The sequence below is a fragment of the Amblyomma mixtum genome, chromosome 3 (genome assembly GCF_055824585.1).
Source record: "Amblyomma mixtum isolate Tamu chromosome 3, ASM5582458v1, whole genome shotgun sequence".
Classification (NCBI taxonomy): domain Eukaryota; kingdom Metazoa; phylum Arthropoda; class Arachnida; order Ixodida; family Ixodidae; genus Amblyomma; species Amblyomma mixtum.
This window is the reverse complement of record NC_143014.1, coordinates 58,049,587-58,072,540: the sequence shown is the minus strand read 5'-3', so window position 1 is coordinate 58,072,540 and position 22,954 is coordinate 58,049,587. Positions and strand designations below refer to the sequence as shown.

The window sequence follows — 22,954 nt, the reverse complement described above, 5'->3', positions numbered from 1 at the left end:
GCTGTTTTGCACAAACAAACATTTGACGACGCTATAACTCGGTATGCCTGTGCAAAGCAGAAATATGTGAAGTTTTCCGCCTCAAACACGGGCCGCAACACCGCACTTCGAGTAGCGTGCAGACGAATCTTAAACTGCAGGCTGGTGCGTGGGGCGTGATTGCACCAGATTTTTATATATATATATATATATATATATATATATATATATATGTTTATAAAGAAGCCTCTGAATACAAAACCGCAGTCACGAGTAGCGCTGCGTCCTGTAGTTTTTTTTATGTCCGTGTGTCTCGAAGTTAGCGCCTGTATTTTTTCAAGATGAACGCACGGCAACTAGCTCAACCTGCTGCCTTGTTGTAAACTGCAGTGGTGCGTTCAGAATTTTACAGCCAATCTGCGCCCCGTTTCTCTCTTCCCCTCTCTCTCTCTCTCCTTATTATTGCAGGAAGGTGACTTTACAGCTTTAGAGGAGCCCCAACATGTCTGGCCACGGAAGGCGCCACCTCACCGACCCGACCTCGGACGCCTACAGGGCGCACATGGCGGCTGTTCTGGAGCGCATGCGCAAAGAATATGAGAGGAAGCAGCGCGAAGAGGCGGAGCGGCGAGGAAAGCACCGAGGTGATTGCGAATGCTCGGAACGCCGCGCGCTTCGCAGCTCTCCGGAAATCCGCTTTGTCACAAAGCTGTTTTGACTGGTCGGTGCTGGCGTTGAAAAACAACAATTTTTGTGCCGGTCAGGAGAGGCGCGTGTGGAAACCCCCGGCCTACCTGGCAGTTTTTCGAGAGACGCTTAGCTCACACCCCCCACTCATGTCGTGAGCCATTCGCACTCTTCAGGAGAGCCCTCGTCAATGCTATCGCCCCTTCCTATATCACTGGTGGGCTGAGTCCTTTTATCTTAAGCGCTAACACTTCTCCTGCAAACTCCTTGCTGGTGTTAATATCTACACACAACGAAATACGGAGAAGTCGCTATTGCTGATTGAGGCACAGCCTCTGTCGATCACACCTCGATGTTTTCTTTCCATTAGCGATAGCAATGCTTTTTCGAAGTAGGGCGGTTGCAGTTTCCTGAGCAACAATAATCAGCGCCATGTGTGGCGTTTCCTCACCGAAATAAATTGAGGTGCGAATGTTACAGCGATTACATCCGAGTACGTGTGCTGCGCAATCTTGCGGATAACTAGAATCAGGTCGTGCTTTAAACGATGCTCAAGGTAGACCGGAGCTAGAACACGAGACTCGTCTCTCCCTGGGTTGCGAAGGGTGTTCCGGCGTCCAACAACGAACACGCAGCGTGGAAGCAACAAGAAGAAGAACGTTTATTCGGGATTGCTTGCTGGTATATATAGCCTACAGGCGGCTGCATGATAACGGCCACGTGTTACAGATATCAGATATCACGGACCGGGCCCATACAAAGAGCGCATGCGCGACTCATACAATACATCTTCCTCGGTGTAGTCTTTAAAAGTCTGAGAGCACAATACGCGACACTTGCTGGAAATTCTGGCCGTAGTGAAGACGATTGGGCTGTCTCTTCTGTCGGGTGGATCGCCTTGGCATAAATTGCGTGGGCTGTGTTGTAGACAGCGATGCTCCCGAATTTTCCTGGGCTTGCGTGGGCTGTGTTGGAGACTGTGAAGCTTCCGCGTTTTCCTGGGAAAGGTCTTCGCTATCAGAGTCATCTTCCGTTAACTCGCTTTGGAATGGCTCACGTGTGGCCAGAAGATGTTGTCGGTTGCGTCGAAGCATTCTGTTGTCCTCTGTAAGCACGCGATAGGACCTTGGAGCAACCAGGCCCATGACTCGAGCCTTGCAGTCCCATGCATCCCCTCGTACTCTTACAACTGCGCCTTTCTTGAGTTCGGGCAGATTTTTTCCTTTGGAGGGCATTTGCTGGCGTGGTTGGCGCCGGGACGTCTGTTGACTGGAGCATGACACGAAGTCTGGTAGCCGAGGGCGTAATTTTCTGCCTTGAAGAAGCTCTCCAGGGGAGCGGCCTTCGGCTAGTGGAGTCGAGCGATAACCGAGAAGGCCCAACCAGAAGTCCTCGTTGAGTTCGCCAGTCTTCTTCATTATTCTTTTGACAATTTGGACTCCCTTCTCGGCGAGGCCATTGGACCGTGGGAATCGAGGACTCGACGTCACATGCTTGAAGTCGTATCTAGAGGCGAACAAAGCAAATTCATGTGATGAAAACTGAGGACCGTTGTCGGTGCAGACTTCCAACGGAATTCCATACCGTGCAAAAATTGAGCTAAGCTTAGCAATGACAGTGCATGACGTTGTGTCAGTAAGCTTTGCGACTTCAGGGAAGTTTGAAAAGGCATCGAACACGCACAGGTAGGAGTTCCCGCCGTACATAAAGATGTCAACACCCACCCTGTACCAGGCATGGTCTGGGATCGGCCTAAGCACCACTGGTTCGGTTTCTTGTTTGTACGCGTACTTTTGACAAACAGAACAGGACTTCACCATGGTTTCAATGTCGGCGTTCAGTCTCGGCCAGAATACCAAGAGACGGGCTCTCGCTTTGCACTTATTTATGCCTAAGTGACCTTCATGAATGCGACCCAGTATTTCAGCTCTCATAATCTTCGGAATGACGACCTTTGTCCCCTTCATAATAATGCCATCAACCTCTGATAACTCAGGACCAAAAGGTTTCATCCAGCCTTCAATTTCTTCTCCATTCCTTAGTTGCCGCAACACTGTCTGCAAGTCTGGGTCAGAGGCTGTCGCTTCGGCCAGTCGATCAAACATTTTCTTGCTTACCAGCTCCGAAGTCACGCTCACTGCATGAACGTCGACGTCATCAGTGAAGTCATCACGTTCGCTTGGAACGGCTGGCGACGACCTTGAAAGCATATCGGCCAGGAATAGCTGTTTGCCTGGGACAAAGTGAAGAACGTAATCGTACCTTAGCAAGCGCAGGAAAAAGCGTTGGAGTCTTGGTGGCATGTCACCAATGGCTTTCGAAGCAATTGCTATCAATGGTCTGTGGTCTGTTTCGATGGCGAACTTGCGGCCGTAAACGAAATGAAAAAATTTTTCACAACCGAAAGTAATGGCCATTGTTTCTTTCTCGATTTGCGCGTATCTTTGTTCTGCCTCCGTCATTGTGCGTGATGCATAGGCGACCGGCCTCCAACTATCACCGTAGTTCTGAAGAAGGGCAGAACCAATCCCATTTTTCGAAGCATCAGCAACGATCTTGGTCTCTCTAGCAGGATCGAAAATGGCTAGCAAAGGTGGACCGCTTAGTGTATCACAGACAGCTTGCCATTCTTTACAGTGGTTTTCAGACCATTCAAAAAGGGTGTCTTTCTTAATGAGGCTTCGTAGAAGCGTCGTCCTTTCCGCCAGATGCGGTATATATTTCCCGAAGTAGTTCACTACTCCGAGCATTCTGTGAACGCCGGCTTTGTCCTTTGGCTGAGGCATTTCACCTAATGGTGCGATCAGTGCGGGGTTAGGTCTTATTCCGTCTTTGTTTATGACGTCACCCAAGAAGTCAATTTCTGTGACACCGAATTTGCATTTCGCTGCATTGAGCGTCAGGCCGGCCTTTTTGGCTAGTTGCAAGGCTGTGCGGAGGCGAGTATCGTGCTCTTCCCTTGTGCTCCCCCATATCAAAATGTCATCGACATAGATTCGGACCCCTGGAGCCTGGTCGAATATTTCATTCATAGTTCTCTGGAAAACCTCAGGCGCCGAAGCAATGCCGAAGGGAAGTCGCAAGAAACGGTAGCGCCCAAAAGGTGTTCCAATTGTGCATACCTTCGATGTAGCTTCATCTAAGGGGATTTGATGGAACCCCGAATATGCGTCGATGCGAGAGAAAAAGGCGGCCCCGGCAAGCTCAGCCTCAATGTCATCACGTTTAGGCATTTGATAATGTTCTCGCTTCAGGCACTCGTTAATTCGCCTGGGGTCAATACATATGCGCAGTTTCCCATCCTTTTTTCTTGCTGCAACAAACGGGCTCACCCAATCAGTCGGTTCGCTGACTTTGACCACGATGCCAGCACGCTCCATCCGATCCAGCTCTTCTCGCAGGGGCTCGAGCAACGCCAAGGGCACCCGTCGCACCGGCTGAACTACCGGTGTTGCATCCTCGCGCAGAACCATGTGGTAATGGCGTGCTAGGCAGCCGATGCCCTGAAACAACTCGGGAAATTCCTGAACCACTTGGTCAGTGCTGTTCGTGTGCACAGCGTTCACAGAACGTGACAACAGACCTAGCGCTTCACTTGCAGAAAGTCCCAATATGGCCTGATTGCTCTTCTTTACAATGAAGAAGTCGAAGTACCCCCTTTGGTCGTTCACAAGCACTTGCAGCGTAGCCACGCCGATATGCTTTATAACGTCACCGGTGTATGAGCGGAGGACGGAATGGCTTGCTCTTAAACCAGACTTCGCTTTGAGCCTTTGAAAAACGGAATAAGGCAATAAATTCGCTTGCGAGCCCGTGTCTACTTTCAGGGACACTACTTGGGAAGCCACCCTCGCGTGAATGACCCAATCAGCTCTGTTGCCTAGGCTGACGTCGAGTATTTCAAAACCTCCCTGCTCGCCGCGTACTTCACTTACTTGAGACACTTTTTTGCAACAGGCCGAAAAATGGTTAGCGCCACGGCACCGGAAGCATGTTTTGCCGAATGCTGGGCATCTGCCACGTTCGTGGAAGCGGTTGCACTTAGAACATTTGAACTGCCTGCGTGTTTTTATCCGGGCAACTTCCTGTTCTCGTTGGGCCTCGTCTTGCTCCGGACACTCTGAACACTGTTCACAGGCTGAAAATTTGCCTTGCTGGCGCTTTTCAATTCGTGCTACTTGCTTCTCCGCTTGAGCCCATGTATTGTTTTGTTCGGCGCATACCTCTTCAGCCTTGCAAATTTCCTCCACCCTCAGTAGAGTAAGGTCCTTAACTTTCAGCATCTTTTCGCGCAATTTGGGATTATTTGTGCCAAAGACAACCTGGTCCCTGACCATGGAGTCATTCAAGGTTCCAAAATTGCAGCTGCGTGCAAGTCTCTTCAAGTCCCGTGAAAAGTATTCGAAGGGTTCGCCCTCAGCTTGCGTTCTTGAGCGAAAGACATAACGCTCGTACACTTCGTTTTGCTGCTGTTTGCAGTATTCCTCGAACTTCTTAGTAACTGTTTGATAATCTTCCTTGCTTTCGTTCTCCGAAAACACAAAGTTGTTGAATACCTCTAGGGCGTCTTCCCCGGCCACGGTGAGCAGCAGTGCGGTTTTAGCTCCTTCCGTCCGCGGTTCTTTCCTCGGCTCCGTGGCCTGCAGGAACAGCTCGAACCGCTGCTTGAAGAGGCTCCAGTTCTTCGCGGTGCTACCGGACAGCACCAGCGGCTGCGGTGGCTTCACTAAATCCATCGTGCAGAGCACAGGGACACCGCTTCGATCAGCGCGTTACTGCATACGTGAACGCGATCCCACTTCTGACACCATGTTCCGGCGTCCAACAACGAACACGCAGCGTGGAAGCAACAAGAAGAAGAACGTTTATTCGGGATTGCTTGCTGGTATATATAGCCTACAGGCGGCTGCATGATAACGGCCACGTGTTACAGATATCAGATATCACGGACCGGGCCCATACAAAGAGCGCATGCGCGACTCATACAATACAACAATTTTTGTGCCGGTCAGGAGAGGCGCGTGTGGAAACCCCCGGCCTACCTGGCAGTTTTTCGAGAGACGCTTAGCTCACACCCCCCACTCATGTCGTGAGCCATTCGCACTCTTCAGGAGAGCCCTCGTCAATGCTATCGCCCCTTCCTATATCACTGGTGGGCTGAGTCCTTTTATCTTAAGCGCTAACACTTCTCCTGCAAACTCCTTGCTGGTGTTAATATCTACACACAACGAAATACGGAGAAGTCGCTATTGCTGATTGAGGCACAGCCTCTGTCGATCACACCTCGATGTTTTCTTTCCATTAGCGATAGCAATGCTTTTTCGAAGTAGGGCGGTTGCAGTTTCCTGAGCAACAATAATCAGCGCCATGTGTGGCGTTTCCTCACCGAAATAAATTGAGGTGCGAATGTTACAGCGATTACATCCGAGTACGTGTGCTGCGCAATCTTGCGGATAACTAGAATCAGGTCGTGCTTTAAACGATGCTCAAGGTAGACCGGAGCTAGAACACGAGACTCGTCTCTCCCTGGGTTGCGAAGGGTATACTAAAGGAAGATACAGCTTCTTAGCGGCTGGTGGTTTATAGGTTTACAGTCTTGCACACCATGACTGAACTAGAAGTGCGTTTCCTTTCACATTTCAACACGCCCTTATAGACAAGAATAGAGTTTAAAGGCTTGCTGGTTTTTATATCGTCCTCGTTTTACTCGAGGTCAAGTTAGGTCTTTTCGCAGTAATGTTGTATGTAAACAGCGGCGGCTGCTGGGCAGCCTACGTGTTTACAACAGGACAAGCCTGTGAATTGTTTTGTTTATGTAGAGCTGAATAGTATGGGTGGGTGCGCCTACATTTTGCAGAATTAATGTCAGCCCAAAAAAACGTAATTATCGTCCATCCTAAATCATAGCTGCGTAAACGTGTAGTGGAATAACTGTGCACGTTGAAAATGAAACAGAAAATATACATTATGTGATCATTTAAACTTAGAACGCACTTGTTTACGTGCGAATAATTTCATTTCCACGCTGTTTCTTATCACTTAAGAAGGCACGGCTCGATTAAGGCGCTTATCTTGATTGAAAAACGGTTTGGTTTATAGTTTATGGGGTTTTATGGTTTATGAGGGACGCCGTTGTGTCTCGACCACTTGGGGTTCTTTAACGTGCACTGATATCGCACAGTACGAAGGCCTTTAATATATCGCCTCCATCGAAATGCGACCAGCGCGGCCGGTATCGGACCCGCGTCTTTCCGCCGGCGCCGGGCACCATGACCGCTGAGCCACTAATTGAAAATGGTTGCGAAACATCGAGCATAGAGCAATTCGTGCCGAGCTTGCGTACTTAGCAAGCACTGACCCCGAATACAAGGGAGAGAAACAGCACTAACCACTTCGCGAGTCCGTATATCGACAAAGTGGGCTCGACAAAACAGCGTGAAGCATGATTTAACGAGGCGATATAAAAAAAAAAGTACACCTCTAAGCAGCGGCGGTGACCCCTTCCGCAGGCGATGCAATTAAGGTGGACGCCGTGGAGATGTACGCCAAGGACAACGCGAAGCACCACCACACGGAAATGTTCGACAACCTGGAGTCGAGCGACGCACCGCTTATCATCCGCCGAGGCCAGTCCTTCTTCCTGGCCATCCGCTTCAAGCGGGAGTACCAGCCGGGCACCGACGTCCTTAACCTCGACTTCAGCATCGGTAAGACCACGTTGGGACTGCGCTCAGAACAGCTATGCTTTACGTGCGATGATGAAAGAAAACGGAAGAAAATAAGAAAGAGGTAGGTATTTGTCGATAATTGGCGAGGTTGTCGAGCTGATGCTTACACGATACTTCACAGAGCGAATGATGCTTCAATACTGCATTGTATTCCTGCTACAGGAATGCTTTACAGGCCACTGCATTTAAAAAAAAAAACTTATTAGGGGTATTAGATAAGCCGGAAGATTAGTTTTCACTTTTAATGGCAAACCGTGTAATCAAGCGGCAGCACAGGTTATGTAATGATGGCTTCTACGATTCGCATTACTATTTAGTATAATGCAGAGACACCTGCAACCACGAATAAACTGTACAGTGTGTCGCAAACAGGCGTCCGTCTGCCGGTGTAAGATCAGCGCTTTCTTCTCTGTAACGCTATTGCTTCGGCTAAAGACGGGGCAATGAGGTTGCATAGTATACAGGGTGCCTCCATGCTCAGCATCATTGTTTAAGGCCCCGACAACTCCGCTACTTTGCCTCCCACGCTCAATTCTGCGGTGTCGGATTATTCCGAAAGGCTGCATTATTGCTTGTTTGTGCCGCCCTGGGATCGGACAACACTGCTGCCAGGCAGGCAGGCATGTCTTCGTAACCTTTATGGCACGAAATAGCCTTTCCCAACCGTTCACTGGTCATCAACGGTCTAAACAGATGCGCTAGCAAGAAGGCACTGTAATGCAACGCTCCCTCGGGCGGCGCCTCTCAACCTACTCGCAGGAGGCGCGTTTTCAGTGCCGTTCAAATGAAGCGGCCAGGCAGAGTGTCGCTTTGGGTGGCCGTTCACTGCAGCAGACCATGAGCGCGATTCTGGATGCTCGCTGATCTCTGGCGCCGGTGTGCAGGCCCCAACCCCGAGATGAGCAAGGGGACCTTCGTGAGCCTGCGCGTGCCGGACACCAAGGGCGACTTCATGCGACCCCCGCAGAGCTGGGACGTACGCGTGACGCACCACGACCGGGCCATGCTGTCGCTCCAGGTGTTCGTCCCCGTCGGCGTCAGCGTAGGCCTGTGGCGCATGGCCGTGTTGAGCCGGTCGCGCGTCGACCCGGAGGCAAGGGCCAAGTTCAGCCACCCGTTCGACATCTACGTGCTCTTCAACCCGTGGTGCAAAGGTGCGCCACGCCTCTTTTTCTCCAACCTCCCGCCCTTTTTTTTTTCTCTATCTCGCTAGCTTAGATCTTTCTGCAGATCAGCTCGCATTTCAGTAGAGGTGATGCGCAAAGTCGTCGCCGCTTTCAGTAAACAGCTGCCAGAAAACCATCCGCGTTCATCATCACGCTGTTTACATCTGTTTTGCTCAAGCAATGCTAAAACAGCTAGAAGCGCGTTTATAGATACTTGTGCAACCAAGCTATAGATATGAGCCGTCGAGAAAAGTGAGCAGTAATTAATTTAACCTTTTCAATTAGGCAATTCGCCAATAAAATCTTGATAAAAATCACTCTCGCCCATACGGCGAGAATTTGATGAAAGCTGCGCCCCGACCCTTTTTTGTCACCTTGCTACAGGGAAAGGTTTTGCCGCATCGAGAAGAGAGCAAAGCTTTGGCTTTTGCAAAATGAAAGCTGCAGATTGTGCAAGCTGCTCTAACCTCGAAGAACTGTTTCAGACGACTTGGTGTACATGGATAACGAAGATTGGCGCCGCGAGTACGTCCTGAACGACGTTGGCAAGATCTACATGGGATCTTTTAAGCAACCAGAAGGGCGGCAGTGGATTTTTGGCCAGGTAAGTGTGCCTACAAAAAAGAAAGGCATTGCAATTAGTGCATCACATGCAATAAGACCGGCATCGGCAGCCCGAAATACCTCGCTTGCAAGGAAGCCCGTCATCTGAAAAAAAAAAAGAAAAGTAGAGAGATAGACAGAGACAGGGAAGGAGACAAAGGGAAGGTCCTTAGCGCCACTTAGTGAATGGGCAGATGTTCAAAAGGAAGTGTCATGATTTTTACTGAGTTCACTAGAACAGACACAAAATAGGGAGTAGGCTAGGCAGCCGAGTGCTAGCACTGGGCATATATTTACTGGAAGAAAGAGAGTTAAATAAAGTTTCCATCTGAGCACAGATGTTTCTGTCAGCATGTAAATATGTAAATACCACCGACATGTTTAGACAATTTAGGCAAACAAAGGGGCGGAGAACACAATGGTACAAAAAATCAACAAATATATATAAACCCCCTCTATAAAAGGCCGTAGTGGAATAGTTTGTTGGTTCAAACGGAATCCAACTCTCAAGCATAAATTTCAAGTATGTCATACGTGCTTTTTTTGTGGTGTTTAAAAACCAGAACTGTGCACTCTTTTTTTGTTGCAGCGCGAATACATTTTGGCAGTTTTTGCAAAAAGAGCACGGTTAGTCACCACTTCAGAAGTAGTGACAAAAAATTAACTCACCCGGATACAATCGTGCACTCCTGTTCTCCTTGAGAATTAGGAAACGCCATATAGCACAGCCGAAAAACACAGAGCATGTTTCCAGAAAAACGATGTTTTCAATCGGACAAGCATGAGCAGCGAGTAGCGAAAAGAAATTCGTCGACTGCACGCATGCTTTCCTTTCTCTTATCCAACAGTTTGGAGACATGGTTCTGCCTGCCTGCTCGCTCATCCTGGACAAGTCCAACCTCACTTACGCCGCCAGGGCCAATCCGGTGAAAGTGGTCCGAAGCATCTCTGCGATGGTAAGTGGGCCACTCTGGCAACCAGTCGGCCCTTACTTGCTGACCCCTCTGTATCAGCCGGGGTCTCAATGGCACGCAGACAGCGAGAACGGACGTGCCGTTGGGGACCTGTCGGCCCACTTGCAGCGCTATAATGGGTGGCAGAATGTAAGAAGATACAGAAAATATAGTTGAGTTGAACCCGCGGAGGTCAAATTTTTCGTCGCAATCACCAGATGCATTATTCTCCGAATCGGCAAACGGCTCTGCCCTGTGTGTGAGGCAGATATGATACCTAATAGACCACAATAGGTATCGAGTAAGATAAGGAGCAAGACAGGTGGGAAGCAGTAGTGATTTTAAGTTTCAGACCGTTGTTTGAATCTATTTACTATTTACCGAAACACGTTGGTGCGTGCCAGCAATGCGGTTCTGAATGCGTTTTGTTATCTCAAGTAGCTCTCTCCCGTTCTTATGATTACCCACTCTGCGTATTACAGAAGCGCCACGTACCGGATGAAGGGTTAATGTGAGGGCAGTTGTAAAACACTGAAGCGTCATTTTCTGCCATGAAATCATTGCGTTCTTTGAAGACATATTTATTTCTACATAATTTTAATTTCTGCTCACTAGTTTGCATCAGTTTCGCAGGAATTATGTAAGGCGATCTCCTACAGCCTTTAGCCAGAGCTGCGCTGAACGCCCTGGGTCGGTTTGAAACACTCAAAAAGATTTCTCTATTGTAGCCCTTCCTGAGCCGTGCAAGGACAACAGTTCGCTGAACTGTAGCATTACTTCGATAAGCCGCTACCGCGCAGAGCTAAGCGAAAAAAAAAACAAAAAAAAAAAACGTCGATCATGTTGCTGCATTCCACTGCCCTCGGTACGCTTCGAAGGCTGCTGATAAGCGGTGGCTCACTCGTAGAGGCAGCCTACGCTGTTTTGCAGCGAGGAAAGGCGTTACAACTATGCTTACTTTGCAGACATTGTTCATATGATATGCATATACTCGTTCGGTCTTGAGTGCCTTTCGCACACAACGAGATTACAGTATGCACTAACAAACGGCGCACAGGGAGTTCTCATTGTGCAGCACTAGCTGTCCTGATCCCCTCTTCGTGTGCTCTCCTTGCGCAAATAAACGGCGCGCACCCCGTTCTTTTCCAAACAAACAAGTTGCTTTTCGTAACACAGCGGTGGGTGAGTGCTGTAGAAGCTAAGAATGAACGCAAGATGGAATGCAGCTCTTATGCCTCACCCCCCCCCCCCCCCCTTTTTTTTTTACATTTTCGTCTTGGGTGTTGAGTTCCCAGGGGTTCTAAGGCTTTTCCTTATTTTACTGCGTGAGCAGTGAAATCCTCTTTCGGCTATATGTGCTCTCTGTGTGTCCGTGCATGTGAAGACTCCACACCTCAACGTCCCTAGCGGTTCGAAGCGAATTGGGGTATCCTCCGGACACCCTCCGGGCCCGGAAGGTGCCTCCCCGGAGCCCCCTCCGGTGGGTACCCCCCTGGGAACCCATCGATAAAATATAGACCTCTCACCTCCGAGCCCCCACCCTTCAAAAGGCTTCCACCCTACCCCCACCGCCACCTTCTAAAAGCCTTTACCCACCAGACGACCAACGGCGAAATCGAAATCAAAGATCCTTAATGCGACTAATATAAAAGCAAGATTAATGTAACGGCTATTAATGTAAAAGCAAAATGTACAATACTACTAACGTCGATTCACAAAGACACATCGTATGACCACCTGTGCGTTTTTTTTTAACTTTGTTTTGTCTTGAGCCTCAGAGGAGTTTTCAGAAGTAACACTAACAACATGGCAACCGTTTGAAAGGGCTGAAGGTATATGCCTGCGCGCCCAGTGTGTTTGTCGATACTGTATGCGGTCTACTGGATTTTGTTTGGTGCGGTAGTTTGGAGATTAGCCCCGCAAACACCGAAAGAACAAACCGTGTTTGACTTACTATAAACTAAGCCAGTAAAGGTGAGTGAGAATCAGACTTTAACTACCCACTGACATACAAGCGCTGACATGTTTTTATGTAAAGTGCCCTAGACATCGATGCATAAGACCGGAGCCTCTACGGGATGTTTTCTCGTGTTTAGGCGGGTCTTGTGATAACAGCTCTTGAATAAGTCTCTTTCTTGACACCGACTAGTCCAAGTTTCCACTACGTATCCTATAGACACGTAAGACACTATACACAAGCTAAGACGTGAACTCGATTCAGTGTCCTAAAGTTTGCTATTAGAGATTGAACAAAGGGCTCCATTGAGTTAGGCTTCTTGCGAAGACGAATTTTCCGTTGGACTGGAAAAACTGCCGAAGCACTCATGGCTCATTTCTTTAAACATTCATTACATCTTTACGAAACCTGTGCTCTTGTAACTTTATTCAATAGATATAATTTTCTTTCATCTTCTTTTTATCCATTCTTGCTATACTCTGCTCATAGCCCATGTCAGACACTGCCCCCTGGCTGTACAGTGTACCGAGCTTTTGCGACAGGCCAGTCGTGTGGAGTGAAGCAATCTCGCTTATAATTCCTTATTCGCTTATAACGCCAGCTCTGCGTAGTTTCTACAGTGCTGCTAGCTTGTAGGGGAGGTTTAGCACGATTGTATCCATAAATCGTGTTTAGAACAGGCAGCGCCGGAGATTATTTAGATCATCGAGTTTTTGAAGCATTATCACTACTTACACCGAGAGCGGGTGAGACACCATGTCTTTCGGCTGCGACCGTAGCTAGAGATTAGCGCATTCTCTAGCACAACTGTTCGTTCAAGCCACGGGGCGTCCGACCCTGGCGCAGGTGAACAGCGCTGACGACGGCGGGGTTGTCACGGGCAACTGGTCCGGCAACTACGACGACGGTACGGCGCCCTGGATGTGGACCGGCAGCAGCGCCATCCTGGAAAAGTACGTCAAGTCTGGCGGCACCTCAGTCAACTACGGACAGTGCTGGGTCTTCTCTGGCGTCTGCAACACCGGTGAGCTCCGAACCCATCGCCAACATTTGCCCGATAAAGACCGGCTCTGATGGCTTCTTTGTTTGCCGCGATGCAGAGAGTGGCAATGGAGTTCCGCTGCTTACGCTTAGACTGCGGCATTATGCTTGTGCCGCATCGGGATAGAAGAGAACTGCACAGTTTACGCTCGACTAGAATCTGGGACCAGTTCAGAGCCGTCAGCCGATTAAATTATGTCATAGCTTTTCAAAAAGGAGTCTTTTTAACAGCGTAAAAATTTGCGGCAGAACTCGCGTAAACATTCCATCTTTTTTTTTAATCCCGCTTTCCGCGGTGATGGTGCAGTCTCCGCTTTCGCAGTCAATAAAAGCGGTAGGAAGCAAATTGGCCAAGTTTTCAAGCACAACGAGCATAGCTAAATGGGCACATGGCGTGTTCTCCGAAAAATATGACCAACGACGGCCTCTACAGCGAATGTTCGGTGCAAGCTTGCTTACAATTAACATGTTACAACTAATATGTAACAGAAGCCCGCCATGTGGGTTGCACGCCAAGCATGGGCCTACAGGCCTGGATAAATGACCGCGTTGTCCTTAGTGTCGCGCTGCCCGTTTCTGTGACGCCGAGTGTCACGGCTCCCAACAAGGCTGCGCTTTATTTTGAACCATCAAGGCTTACGTTACCACGCTACGAGTGAAACTACGGAAAGCGTCACTGAGAGCTGAAAAGCATGCTACAGCCCTAATGGGCTGTCGTAGTTATAGTTTGTAGCCGCCTTTTTAAAACGGCAGCTTCATGAAAACCTTTTTTCGGGTTCTGTGGTATGCATTGTTGGCCGTTGCTGGCGTTGTGTGTAGCGACCGATATCCCGCGTTCACCAGCTAGGCAGGTCCATTTGGTCCATACACAGCTGTCAGCTCTCCGCCCCGCGAGAAGGCGAAAAATCATCTGGCAGACTGTTTACTACGATTACCTTCGCGCTGTTAAGTATAGTGTCTTGAGGTCATCCTCGTAATCAGAATCAACTGTTTTTGGTGTCTCCGGAGAAGGTTTAAAAATCTAGGGAACGTTTACTCTTATTTTCTACCGTTGCAGTATGCCGCGCCCTTGGAATTCCCTGCCGTCCGGTGACATGCTACGCGTCGGCTCACGACACGGACGAGAGCATTACCATCGACCGTTACTTCGATAAGGAAGGCGACGAGCTGAAGAAGTACTCCAGAGATTCCATCTGGTAAGTGCACTTGCCAAGTCGCAGCAGCGGTCTGCGGTAAATAGCCAATGTTTTATCTAAGTCTAACCACTCATTGTGAACGCAGGTCTGAAAACATGTAATGTTTTTGCGACTTGGTCGCCTTTTTTCTTGGCCATACAGGCATGGTCTCTATGCTTACCTATAAGTTTGTCTGCTCTTAAAATTTTCTTACGAAACGCACCCCATTTTCGTAGATAGTTGTTTGTGTTGTTTAAAATAGAGTGTGTTGATCTTGTCGTTCAGGAATTTCCACGTGTGGAACGAGGTATGGATGGCACGGAAGGACCTCCCTCCAGGTTACGGCGGCTGGCAAGCCATTGACGCTACGCCGCAGGAAACTAGCGACGGTGTGTGAACCCTCACGAACAATTTCCGCTCGAAAACCTTGATATCCAACCGCAAAGACGACTGCTTAAATGTTTGTTTTAGAGTGTTGTGGGCAGTCTTTAAAGGGCCACTGACCAGGGTCCGGACATTTTTGAAAAACAAGCCCACTGCATAGATGAGGCATCGAAGATAACCTCTGCAAAATATTAGAGCCATGCGCGCCCCGAAAAGCTGCGAAAATTCAAATCAAAGCCCGTTCGTTCTTTCCTTCCTTCAAAAACGGGCCCGGCCCACTACTCTGCACCCCGCTGACGTCAAGGGGGGCTACTTTCGCTAAAGGCACTCCATTGGTGCATCGTTCTGACTGACGGGAGAAGGTTGGGCGTAGCCTTGGCGTCGCGTCGTCTGCACAAGGCTTTCCGCAGCGCCTTCTGTTCTGGCTCATGCCTACAAACCCGCATGAAGGAACAAAAAAAAAAAAAACTGCGGAGGGAGCGTGCGGCGACAGCCTTGAACCCTAGCCATAAAAAGTAAAAAAAATAGTAAAACTGAGGGAGTTGGTTCGCCCCCCCCCCCCCCCCCCCCCTGCCGTGATCACGTCACGAGACGCTCTGCGTGCGCGCTCCCTTCTCAGTTTCTTTTCTTCTATGCGAGCCCCCCAAAACAAGGTTTTAATTAGTAGTGCAGCAGAGCCTTTCCCTCGCTCGCCCACATGACCGCTCCGCACACACACCCCTTATCTTTCGTGCATCTTGCGTACGCCTTGATTCCAATGAATGACATATGCTTTGGAGCGGAGAAAAGACACAAACACACAGAACACAAACACGCATGGAGAAAAGCAAACGGGCGGTTGCCGGGTCCGCGCTTCGCCGTGTGTTTCGAACACAACCGACTTCCGCCCCTCCGCTCGTGAAACGGTGGGGAGGCCTAAAAGAAAATGAAAAGGTGGCTCGTTAACTGGGAATGACAAACAGATGTATGAAAGGATGCGCTCGCTAACAAGTCTAGGTGGTCGAGCCGATCGCGCCTCTCGATCGTTCAGTGTGCGGAGAAAATGCAAAAACCAAGAAAAGAATTCTATTGAAGGCGGGGCCATGACGTCGCCCTGTGACGCACTCCACAGACACCACGCCTCCGGCTTACACCGGAGAACGAAGGGGTGATTTTGCCTTGCCGAGCCTACTCGACGAGGAGCGGGAGAGAAGAATTTCGAGGAGGGAATGGAAGGAAAGGAGGCTCGCTCAAAGAGAGGTAGAGAGTGTCTGCTGCGCTGGGGTGGGCACAGGCCCTTTAAGGTAAAGCCACTCGTTCATTTTATTGTTCCCTCCTCGTGCCAGCGTAATATGCTACTCAATACCGTCGCTGCTGATGGGCGTCCTTAAGTTACGGTTTATAGCGTACCATTCCCGCATTTTGTTGCGGCTTTGCACATGCAGGTTACTACCAAGTAGGCCCGTGCTCGGTGATGGCCGTCAAGAAGGGTGAGATCGGCTACATGTACGACTCACCTTTCGTGTTCGCCGAGGTGAACGCCGACATTATCCACTGGAAGGAAGACCCCGAAAGTGCCTTCGGCTGGACTCGCAGCAAGACGCTCACATACCAGTAAGTGTGCGCTGCTTCACGCACACAGCTAAAATGAGAGCGAATTTGAGAGAAAATGAGAGCTGAATATTTATTCTTGTAGGCTCTGCGATATTCCTTTCATGTCGACACTTTTTATTCCTACACTCCTTTTGTTTCTTTAGTCGCATGATTTCGACGAAGACCACTTTAGAACTCGGTTGAGGGTTTTAGCAGTATAACTCAAGCAACGACTAGCTTGTCACTATACTCTGTTCTGATGAAAAGTGTCGAATTAAGCTAAAATCGGCGGATGTGCACAATACGCATGCCAAGAAGACCGCCGTCTTCAGCGCCACTTCCGCAAGCGCGACAGAGTCCATGCAGCTCTTTTTTTTTCTATATGCTCGCGCACATACATTCCGGTAAAATCAAACAGGCATCTAACAGAGAAAATCTCAAAGTAAAATTCCCTGTGTTGTAAGCGCCGCAATGCCTCTGAGTCTCTGACACATGCGTTCACTACTGATACCACCGTCCTTACGTCAGCGGTTAACGACGTCGCGCCCTCCGCTGCCAGCACTGGCGGGTAATTAGCACGCATGCTTTTAATTTATCCGGCAACAGAATACCGCCGACGAGCGACAGAGTTCTGTGCGGCTGGCCCATGCGCGCCCAATCGGCAATGAAATTACGGGGCTAGCTTTATGTCTTCACGTTCTAATCATTATGACGTCGTCATCAAGTAGCCCAAGTAGATCTCGTTTAATCTTGTATAGATTGAATGTAAATTGAAGCGTTGTGCATGCAAGAACAAAACTGGTCACTGACCTGTTGCGTCCCAAGCTTATATTTTCAACTCTTACAGCGTTGGCTTGGGAGTCTTCACAAAGAAGCCAGGGGTTAAGATCCAGGAGGGCATGGCAGACGTTGAAGACATCACAGACAGCTACAAGAACAAAGAAGGTATGTTTCTACGACCCTAATAAAACACTCGACTTCTTTGACAAATGTATAAAGCCTGGCAGAAAAATGAAGTAATGAGGATAATGCTACTCGCTGAAGATTTGGTTGTTGCATGGATGTCGCAAACAGTCAGCTCCTCAAAGAGAATTTGACGGTCCCTTCAGCAATTTTAGCTTTCGGTGGAAAAATTAAGCGGCAACTTATATTTGAATAATTTTACTTATAACAGTGCAACAGGCAAGAAAAAATTCATTCGTGTAACCTCCGACTTCAAAACGTGAGCCGCGTAATTGTACCTACATCGTTCTTTTATCTTCTTGTACTTGTAACAGACTGTGTAACTTCGATTAACGGTGACTCTGTTTAGTGTGTTACGTGGTACTTTTAGTTAATAAAGAAAACGTAGCTTGGAGGAATCACGTTCATGTTTACAGAGGGGTCAAGTTTGAAGTGCTGCTTGGCCCCAATTTCTAAGTGGTCAAGTTCCAGTGAACCAATTAAAGTAAGCCTTAAGGAAGCTTTCTGCTAGAAAGCACAATAACAAAAGACGAACGGCGCGGCATTAAGGACATCCCTGCTTTTCCCGAGAAAGGCCGTAGGTACGGCAATGCGTGAAAGGTTACTTTGTGGCGCAGGCACCCAGGAGGAGCGCATGGCCGTGCTGAACGCGGCGCGAAGCGGCGGCCTGAGCGTTCTCTTCGATCTGCCGAGCGAGGCCAAGCAGGACGTGTCGCTCAAGCTGCAGGACATCGACAGCGTCATGATCGGCGAGCCGTTCAGCGTGACCGTGAGCATGCGCAACGAGAGCAACGAGCAACGCACCGTCAACGCCGTGCTCTGCGCTTCGTCCGTCTACTACACGGGCATCCTGGCACGCAAGATCAAGCGCGACAAGGCCACCTTCGTGCTCCAGCCGCAGGACGGTGAGCGTCCGCGACCCACGTGCCGCTGGTGTACATCGCGTTCCAGAGCTTGACGCACTGCGTGGGGGCGCCACCTGACGAAGCCCAACTGCTTCCGAGACCATGCCCAGTGCACTCGTCTCGGCAGCGGGGGTGCTTCGTCAGCTGGCGCCGCAATGCAATGCGGCAAGCTTCGGAACATGGGGGGTGGGGGGTCTCTAACTTCTTCCCACGACTCTACCTACAGCGCGGTCGCTCAGATTCACCCTCGGCGTAAAATGCACCTTACTGACATTATTCGCTGCCACATTTTGTATGTATTCAAGGCATGGTCTACTTTTGGCTAGTTTAGTTACTTTGATTTTACGCATTACATTTCATTCTCTTTTTCGTTTCTTATCAGTGGTATCCGTGGTCTGATCTGATATTGTAGCCAGCAGCTTGCTCTAATTATGGGAATATGAACGACGTGGGAACAGGAGCAGCCTATACGGGCAAAGCTTGATGCCACTGTGGCGCATGGTCGAAATATCTGGAGAGGAATCCGTAAAGTAATTCGCTGTTCAAAGTGGCGCTTTATCAAAGCCAAACAATTCATTTTCTGTCTACGCGAATATGAAGATGAGAAAAAAAGAGCACTCATATTACGTAACTCGAAGGCATCGCCATGAGCCGTCTTTCTTTTCGAAGTAAAATAGCGTGCTACCTACAACCACAGGACGAAAGAGCGTTTTTTCCGTGTCGTGAGGTTTTTTTCGCCGTAGCAGGCGCTGCGCTATTTGCCTTTTGAAGTATAACTTGTCAACTAGCGCAGCACCAAGTTTCACTGAAGCGCGTCTTTCTCTGGTGCTACCGGACACACGGAGCGCAATAATATTTTCCTGGATATATTTCATCCGAACATTTTTAACACATTCTGTTCTCTAACCAACCGAAAAAAAGTAATGACAGTTTTTTCCGGCTGTACTTAGAGAAGAAAAAAAATGGCGGCAGCTGCGGAGCAGACGGCAGTCTGTCTACCTCCTGCTATATTGAACGCGTGACTATTCCGCATAGATAGAACTGTTGTGTGTTTTCATGGAACCTGTCACGAATTTAACATCGCGTTGACTGTAGGGTATAAGTCGCACGCACCAGGAAATTTGTGCTGACCGCTCTAAGCAGTGCATCGCTAATGTGCTGGCTGAGAAGCTCTCAGTTCACGTCCGGACCGGGACCCAGACTTTGTTTTTGCTTGATAACTAATTCTCGCTCATCATCTCGCTCACAAAACTTCCCTTTACTTCGCCTTAATTCGAAACGCTTTTCTCCGCTTAGGATTTAATGGAGGAGGAAGCTCAGCGACGCCTTAACAAATTATAAAGCGCCAGCTTATACACACACAAAAAAAAAGACCCGAAAGCTTTAAGTCATCTGATGATTACATTTCAGGCGTTTTTAACGTTTTTCGTGGATCAAGATTACAACGAGAACTGAAGTTCGAAGTTAACAAGCAATATCGAATGTTCTCTCAATTTCAGAGGAGGTTTTGTCCCTGACGGTGCAACCAGAGGAGTATCTCGATAAACTTGTGGACTACGCTATGGTGAAGATCTACGTCATCGCTAACGTCCAAGAGACACGGCAAACGTGGTCTGAAGAGGACGACTTCACTATCACCAAACCGAAGCTAAACATTCAGGTATTTATTTTAATGCTTATAACAACAAACCTTACTTTACTAGAAAGAGTGCGCGTTCCGGAAGCGAACACGTGACAAAAGTGACGGACGCATGAATTGAATCTTTTCTAACTCCTGTTACAATTCCAGAGCGATCATTCATCTGAAGTTTTACTCATTAAATGCATTGTTACGCTTAATTATTATTTGGATACAACCATTTATGAGAGCGTCGAATCATGTAACTGCTTTGTTGAAGCTGACAACATTGATCAAGCGTATGCTCGATGCACTGAAATTCTCCGGAAGTTTGTTAAGCTGAGAATGGCAGATAACAGCAGATACGCGGGCGAGGCAAGATAAATATCTTCACCCGGCGCTACTACTTTCAGGTTGAGGGACCAGTGAGAGTGAACCAGCCTTTCATGCTGGTGATGCGGTTCACAAATCCTCTCAACGTTCCCCTTCAAGACTGCACCTTGTCCGTGGAAGGCCCCGGCGTCACGAGTGCACACATCGTTCACCTCTCGTAAGTAGCGTATGTACTCACACGCACATACACACGCACAGACGCTTGGTCGATCACTCGCTCACTCAATCACTCCCTCACTCGCTCGCACGCACGCACACACGCACGCACGCACGCACAAGCGATCAGTCGCGATGTCAAACCCTGTCACTGTGTGTGTGCGTCTCCTATTAATTTTCATAGATTAGCAGATGTTGAACAGCTAACTAGCTCAAGGCTTTGCCAAGTTTTATTTCACACTGCCACAATGTGAGTGCAACGAAAACTTGCTATAGGTGTTTTAGAGATAGCACACACGAGATTCAGGTTCGCCTTTGCATGCGAAGTGTAGCTGACAAAGGAAATTGGGCAGCTTCTCGCAAACAATTCCGTCTATTCCAGGATATAAGTCTCCGTTCTTGGCGCGCGTGTGGTATGGCCGCAATATTTGTTGCGCAGGCCAGCACATTCACTCATACACATATATTTATATTACCGCCCTCCCGCACGTGCACAAAATATGCTTGGCTCAGCATCTAAGCTGAAGAGGTGTTTCATGAAGAAAAAGTCACGCTCTTTTGGTACCTTCGTCCATTGCAGAAACGTGGCGCCACACGCCGAGTGGGTGCACCGCGAGACGTTCGTCCCCGTGAGGGCCGGCCCACGCAGCATCATGGCCGTCTTCAACTGCCGGGAGCTGTTCAACATCGAAGGCTCGACGCAGACGGAGGTCGCCGAGTAGAAGTCGAGCCACTTAGTGGGCGCATCGCTTGCGCAGTGCTTGGCAGCAACTTTTATGGCAGCATGTGTTCGTTGGCAGAGACGCTTCCGCTCGTGATGCCGATGGTGTTGTGCATTAGAATCATGTGTTTCGATGTTAATAAACCATATGTGTTTGTCAACTCTTACTTACCCACTTTCTCTCCAAGTCAGCCTATTCATGTCGTTACAGGAACATATGACGAGAGCTTGGCACCTGACAGCGACGTCGGCTGCTCCTGCTAGCGCAGATGAATTCAGAAACACGCAAGACCTGACATTATAACACAAAACACGGCATAGGTACAACATGTAGCCCACATTGCAATTCACAACGTGACACATCAGAAATATTAGCAAGGAATGTATGAGGATCCCTAAACAGCAGAGAAGACAGCAGCAGCCAAAGAAAAAAGTCCCTTTTTAGGGAAGCAAACTCCAACAATACCAATCACAGTCGCCGTTATAGAGTACACAACGAAAATGACAGCAAGACAGTAGAGCAAAATGCACTCTTCCACAACTCTCCTAAAAAAAATAATTTAGAACGCATTAGTAACCCCAGTAAGAACTGAATGCGATAGCGTGCGCTATATTTACTCTAGCTGCTGCTGCTGATGATGATAGCTTGTAGCTGTCACAACGTACTCATCATAAGCAGGCTTGAAGTGTGGGGATCTCGCGCACCATCTTTTGGAGCTGTGGCGTACTCTGCCGCGTTGATAGTCCGACACCTCAAGCGGATTTCGGCTGTTCGTACGGATAGGCTTTGCTGATTGGAGACAAGATTTACGGACGTTTATCGATCATCTTTAAACTAGATCATGTTGCCCGCTCTGTAGCGCTCTGTGCGGAGGGAAGCGCTCACACAAGGCCTCTTTTTATTTTTCTAGAGGCAGCGCGCTCGGCTCTCAACCCAAGAGGTAGGGGTTCGAGCCACGGCTTGGCTATTTTTCCTTTCAGAGTAATGACAATTTATTTTTCACACCACAGAGGTTGCCGCCGAACGGAATTTCATTCTTACACCCCCGCGGTTGGTGTCAGTGGTGCTTATTAAAAAAAAAAAAAAGTGAAGGAAATGAGTGTTGCCAGCCGCGGCAATTGCTCTCTAATATCTTAAGCACCCGAGCTGCAGCCGGCGGAAATGAAAGGGAAAGGGAGAGGATAGTGAGGAGAAGTATATAGGGGAGCGATAGCAAGAAAGGACAGGGAAGAGCTTTGTACACTATTCACAGAATACAAAAGTAATCAAGTTCGCGCTGCTCACGAGCAAATGTTCAAGCTTTATCAAAAAATAAGTGCGCGCGAGCGGCCACTGCGCACAATCACTTACAGAAAAAGAAATAAACTGTATGCACATAGCCGCTCGCACGTAGCGTCCTGTCTCGGGCTAATCGCGCGCGCGGCACACTGCACTAGCGGCCGGGGCGGGGCGCCCGGCCGCGTATACCGTCCGAGGTAGCACTCACGGAGCGTTCATTTCACGCGTGCCCTACCTGGCGAAGAGCAAGCGGGAAGTCAAGCCCGCCTGCTCGATGAACGCACAGAGGCTCACCATTGTTCTGTCACGGGTGCGCGCACTGCCGCGCGGCCACAGGAGCGCCCCGAGGCTGTCCGGGATGATTGCCATCGCCCTGTAGGCCGCGAGCATCTCGCGACGCGGCACTGCAGAAGCGGTACAGCGAAGGAGTATGGGCTCCATTGAAGGTGCACTCTAACGCCTTCGCGTTAAAAAACTATGAGAGAAAATGAGGGTACTTATGCACTACGCAAGCCCTCTACCAAGTCGGCGTACTGCATTCTGCCTGCGGTTTTTTTTTGTCGATGTATACGGGGAGTCCTAATCATGCTGCTTGAGGATGCCGCAACCGCCGATACTGAATAAGAAATAAAAAGAAACAAAGTAAGCAACCTTGCCTGAAGAGTACTGCCCCG

The 22,954-nt window shown here is 49.0% G+C and overlaps 1 protein-coding gene across 1 annotated transcript in view; it reads left to right on the top strand.

Annotated features, from left to right (window-relative positions):
- Positions 1–21,168, top strand: part of LOC149350302 (hemocyte protein-glutamine gamma-glutamyltransferase-like) — a 35,582-nt gene extending 14,414 nt beyond the window's left edge. Inside the window, exons 2-15 of the mRNA XM_089579311.1 lie at positions 448–623; positions 7,176–7,373; positions 8,279–8,548; positions 9,046–9,164; positions 10,012–10,119; positions 12,920–13,097; positions 14,172–14,310; positions 14,575–14,678; positions 16,098–16,266; positions 17,093–17,190; positions 17,826–18,113; positions 19,613–19,773; positions 20,145–20,281; positions 20,861–21,168. Of these exons, the coding sequence (XP_089435437.1) occupies positions 482–623; positions 7,176–7,373; positions 8,279–8,548; positions 9,046–9,164; positions 10,012–10,119; positions 12,920–13,097; positions 14,172–14,310; positions 14,575–14,678; positions 16,098–16,266; positions 17,093–17,190; positions 17,826–18,113; positions 19,613–19,773; positions 20,145–20,281; positions 20,861–21,002 (2,253 nt within the window). The 5' untranslated portion in view covers positions 448–481 and the 3' untranslated portion in view covers positions 21,003–21,168. The remainder of the gene's footprint in view (positions 1–447; positions 624–7,175; positions 7,374–8,278; positions 8,549–9,045; positions 9,165–10,011; positions 10,120–12,919; positions 13,098–14,171; positions 14,311–14,574; positions 14,679–16,097; positions 16,267–17,092; positions 17,191–17,825; positions 18,114–19,612; positions 19,774–20,144; positions 20,282–20,860) is intronic.
- Positions 21,169–22,954: the final 1,786 nt, after the last annotated feature.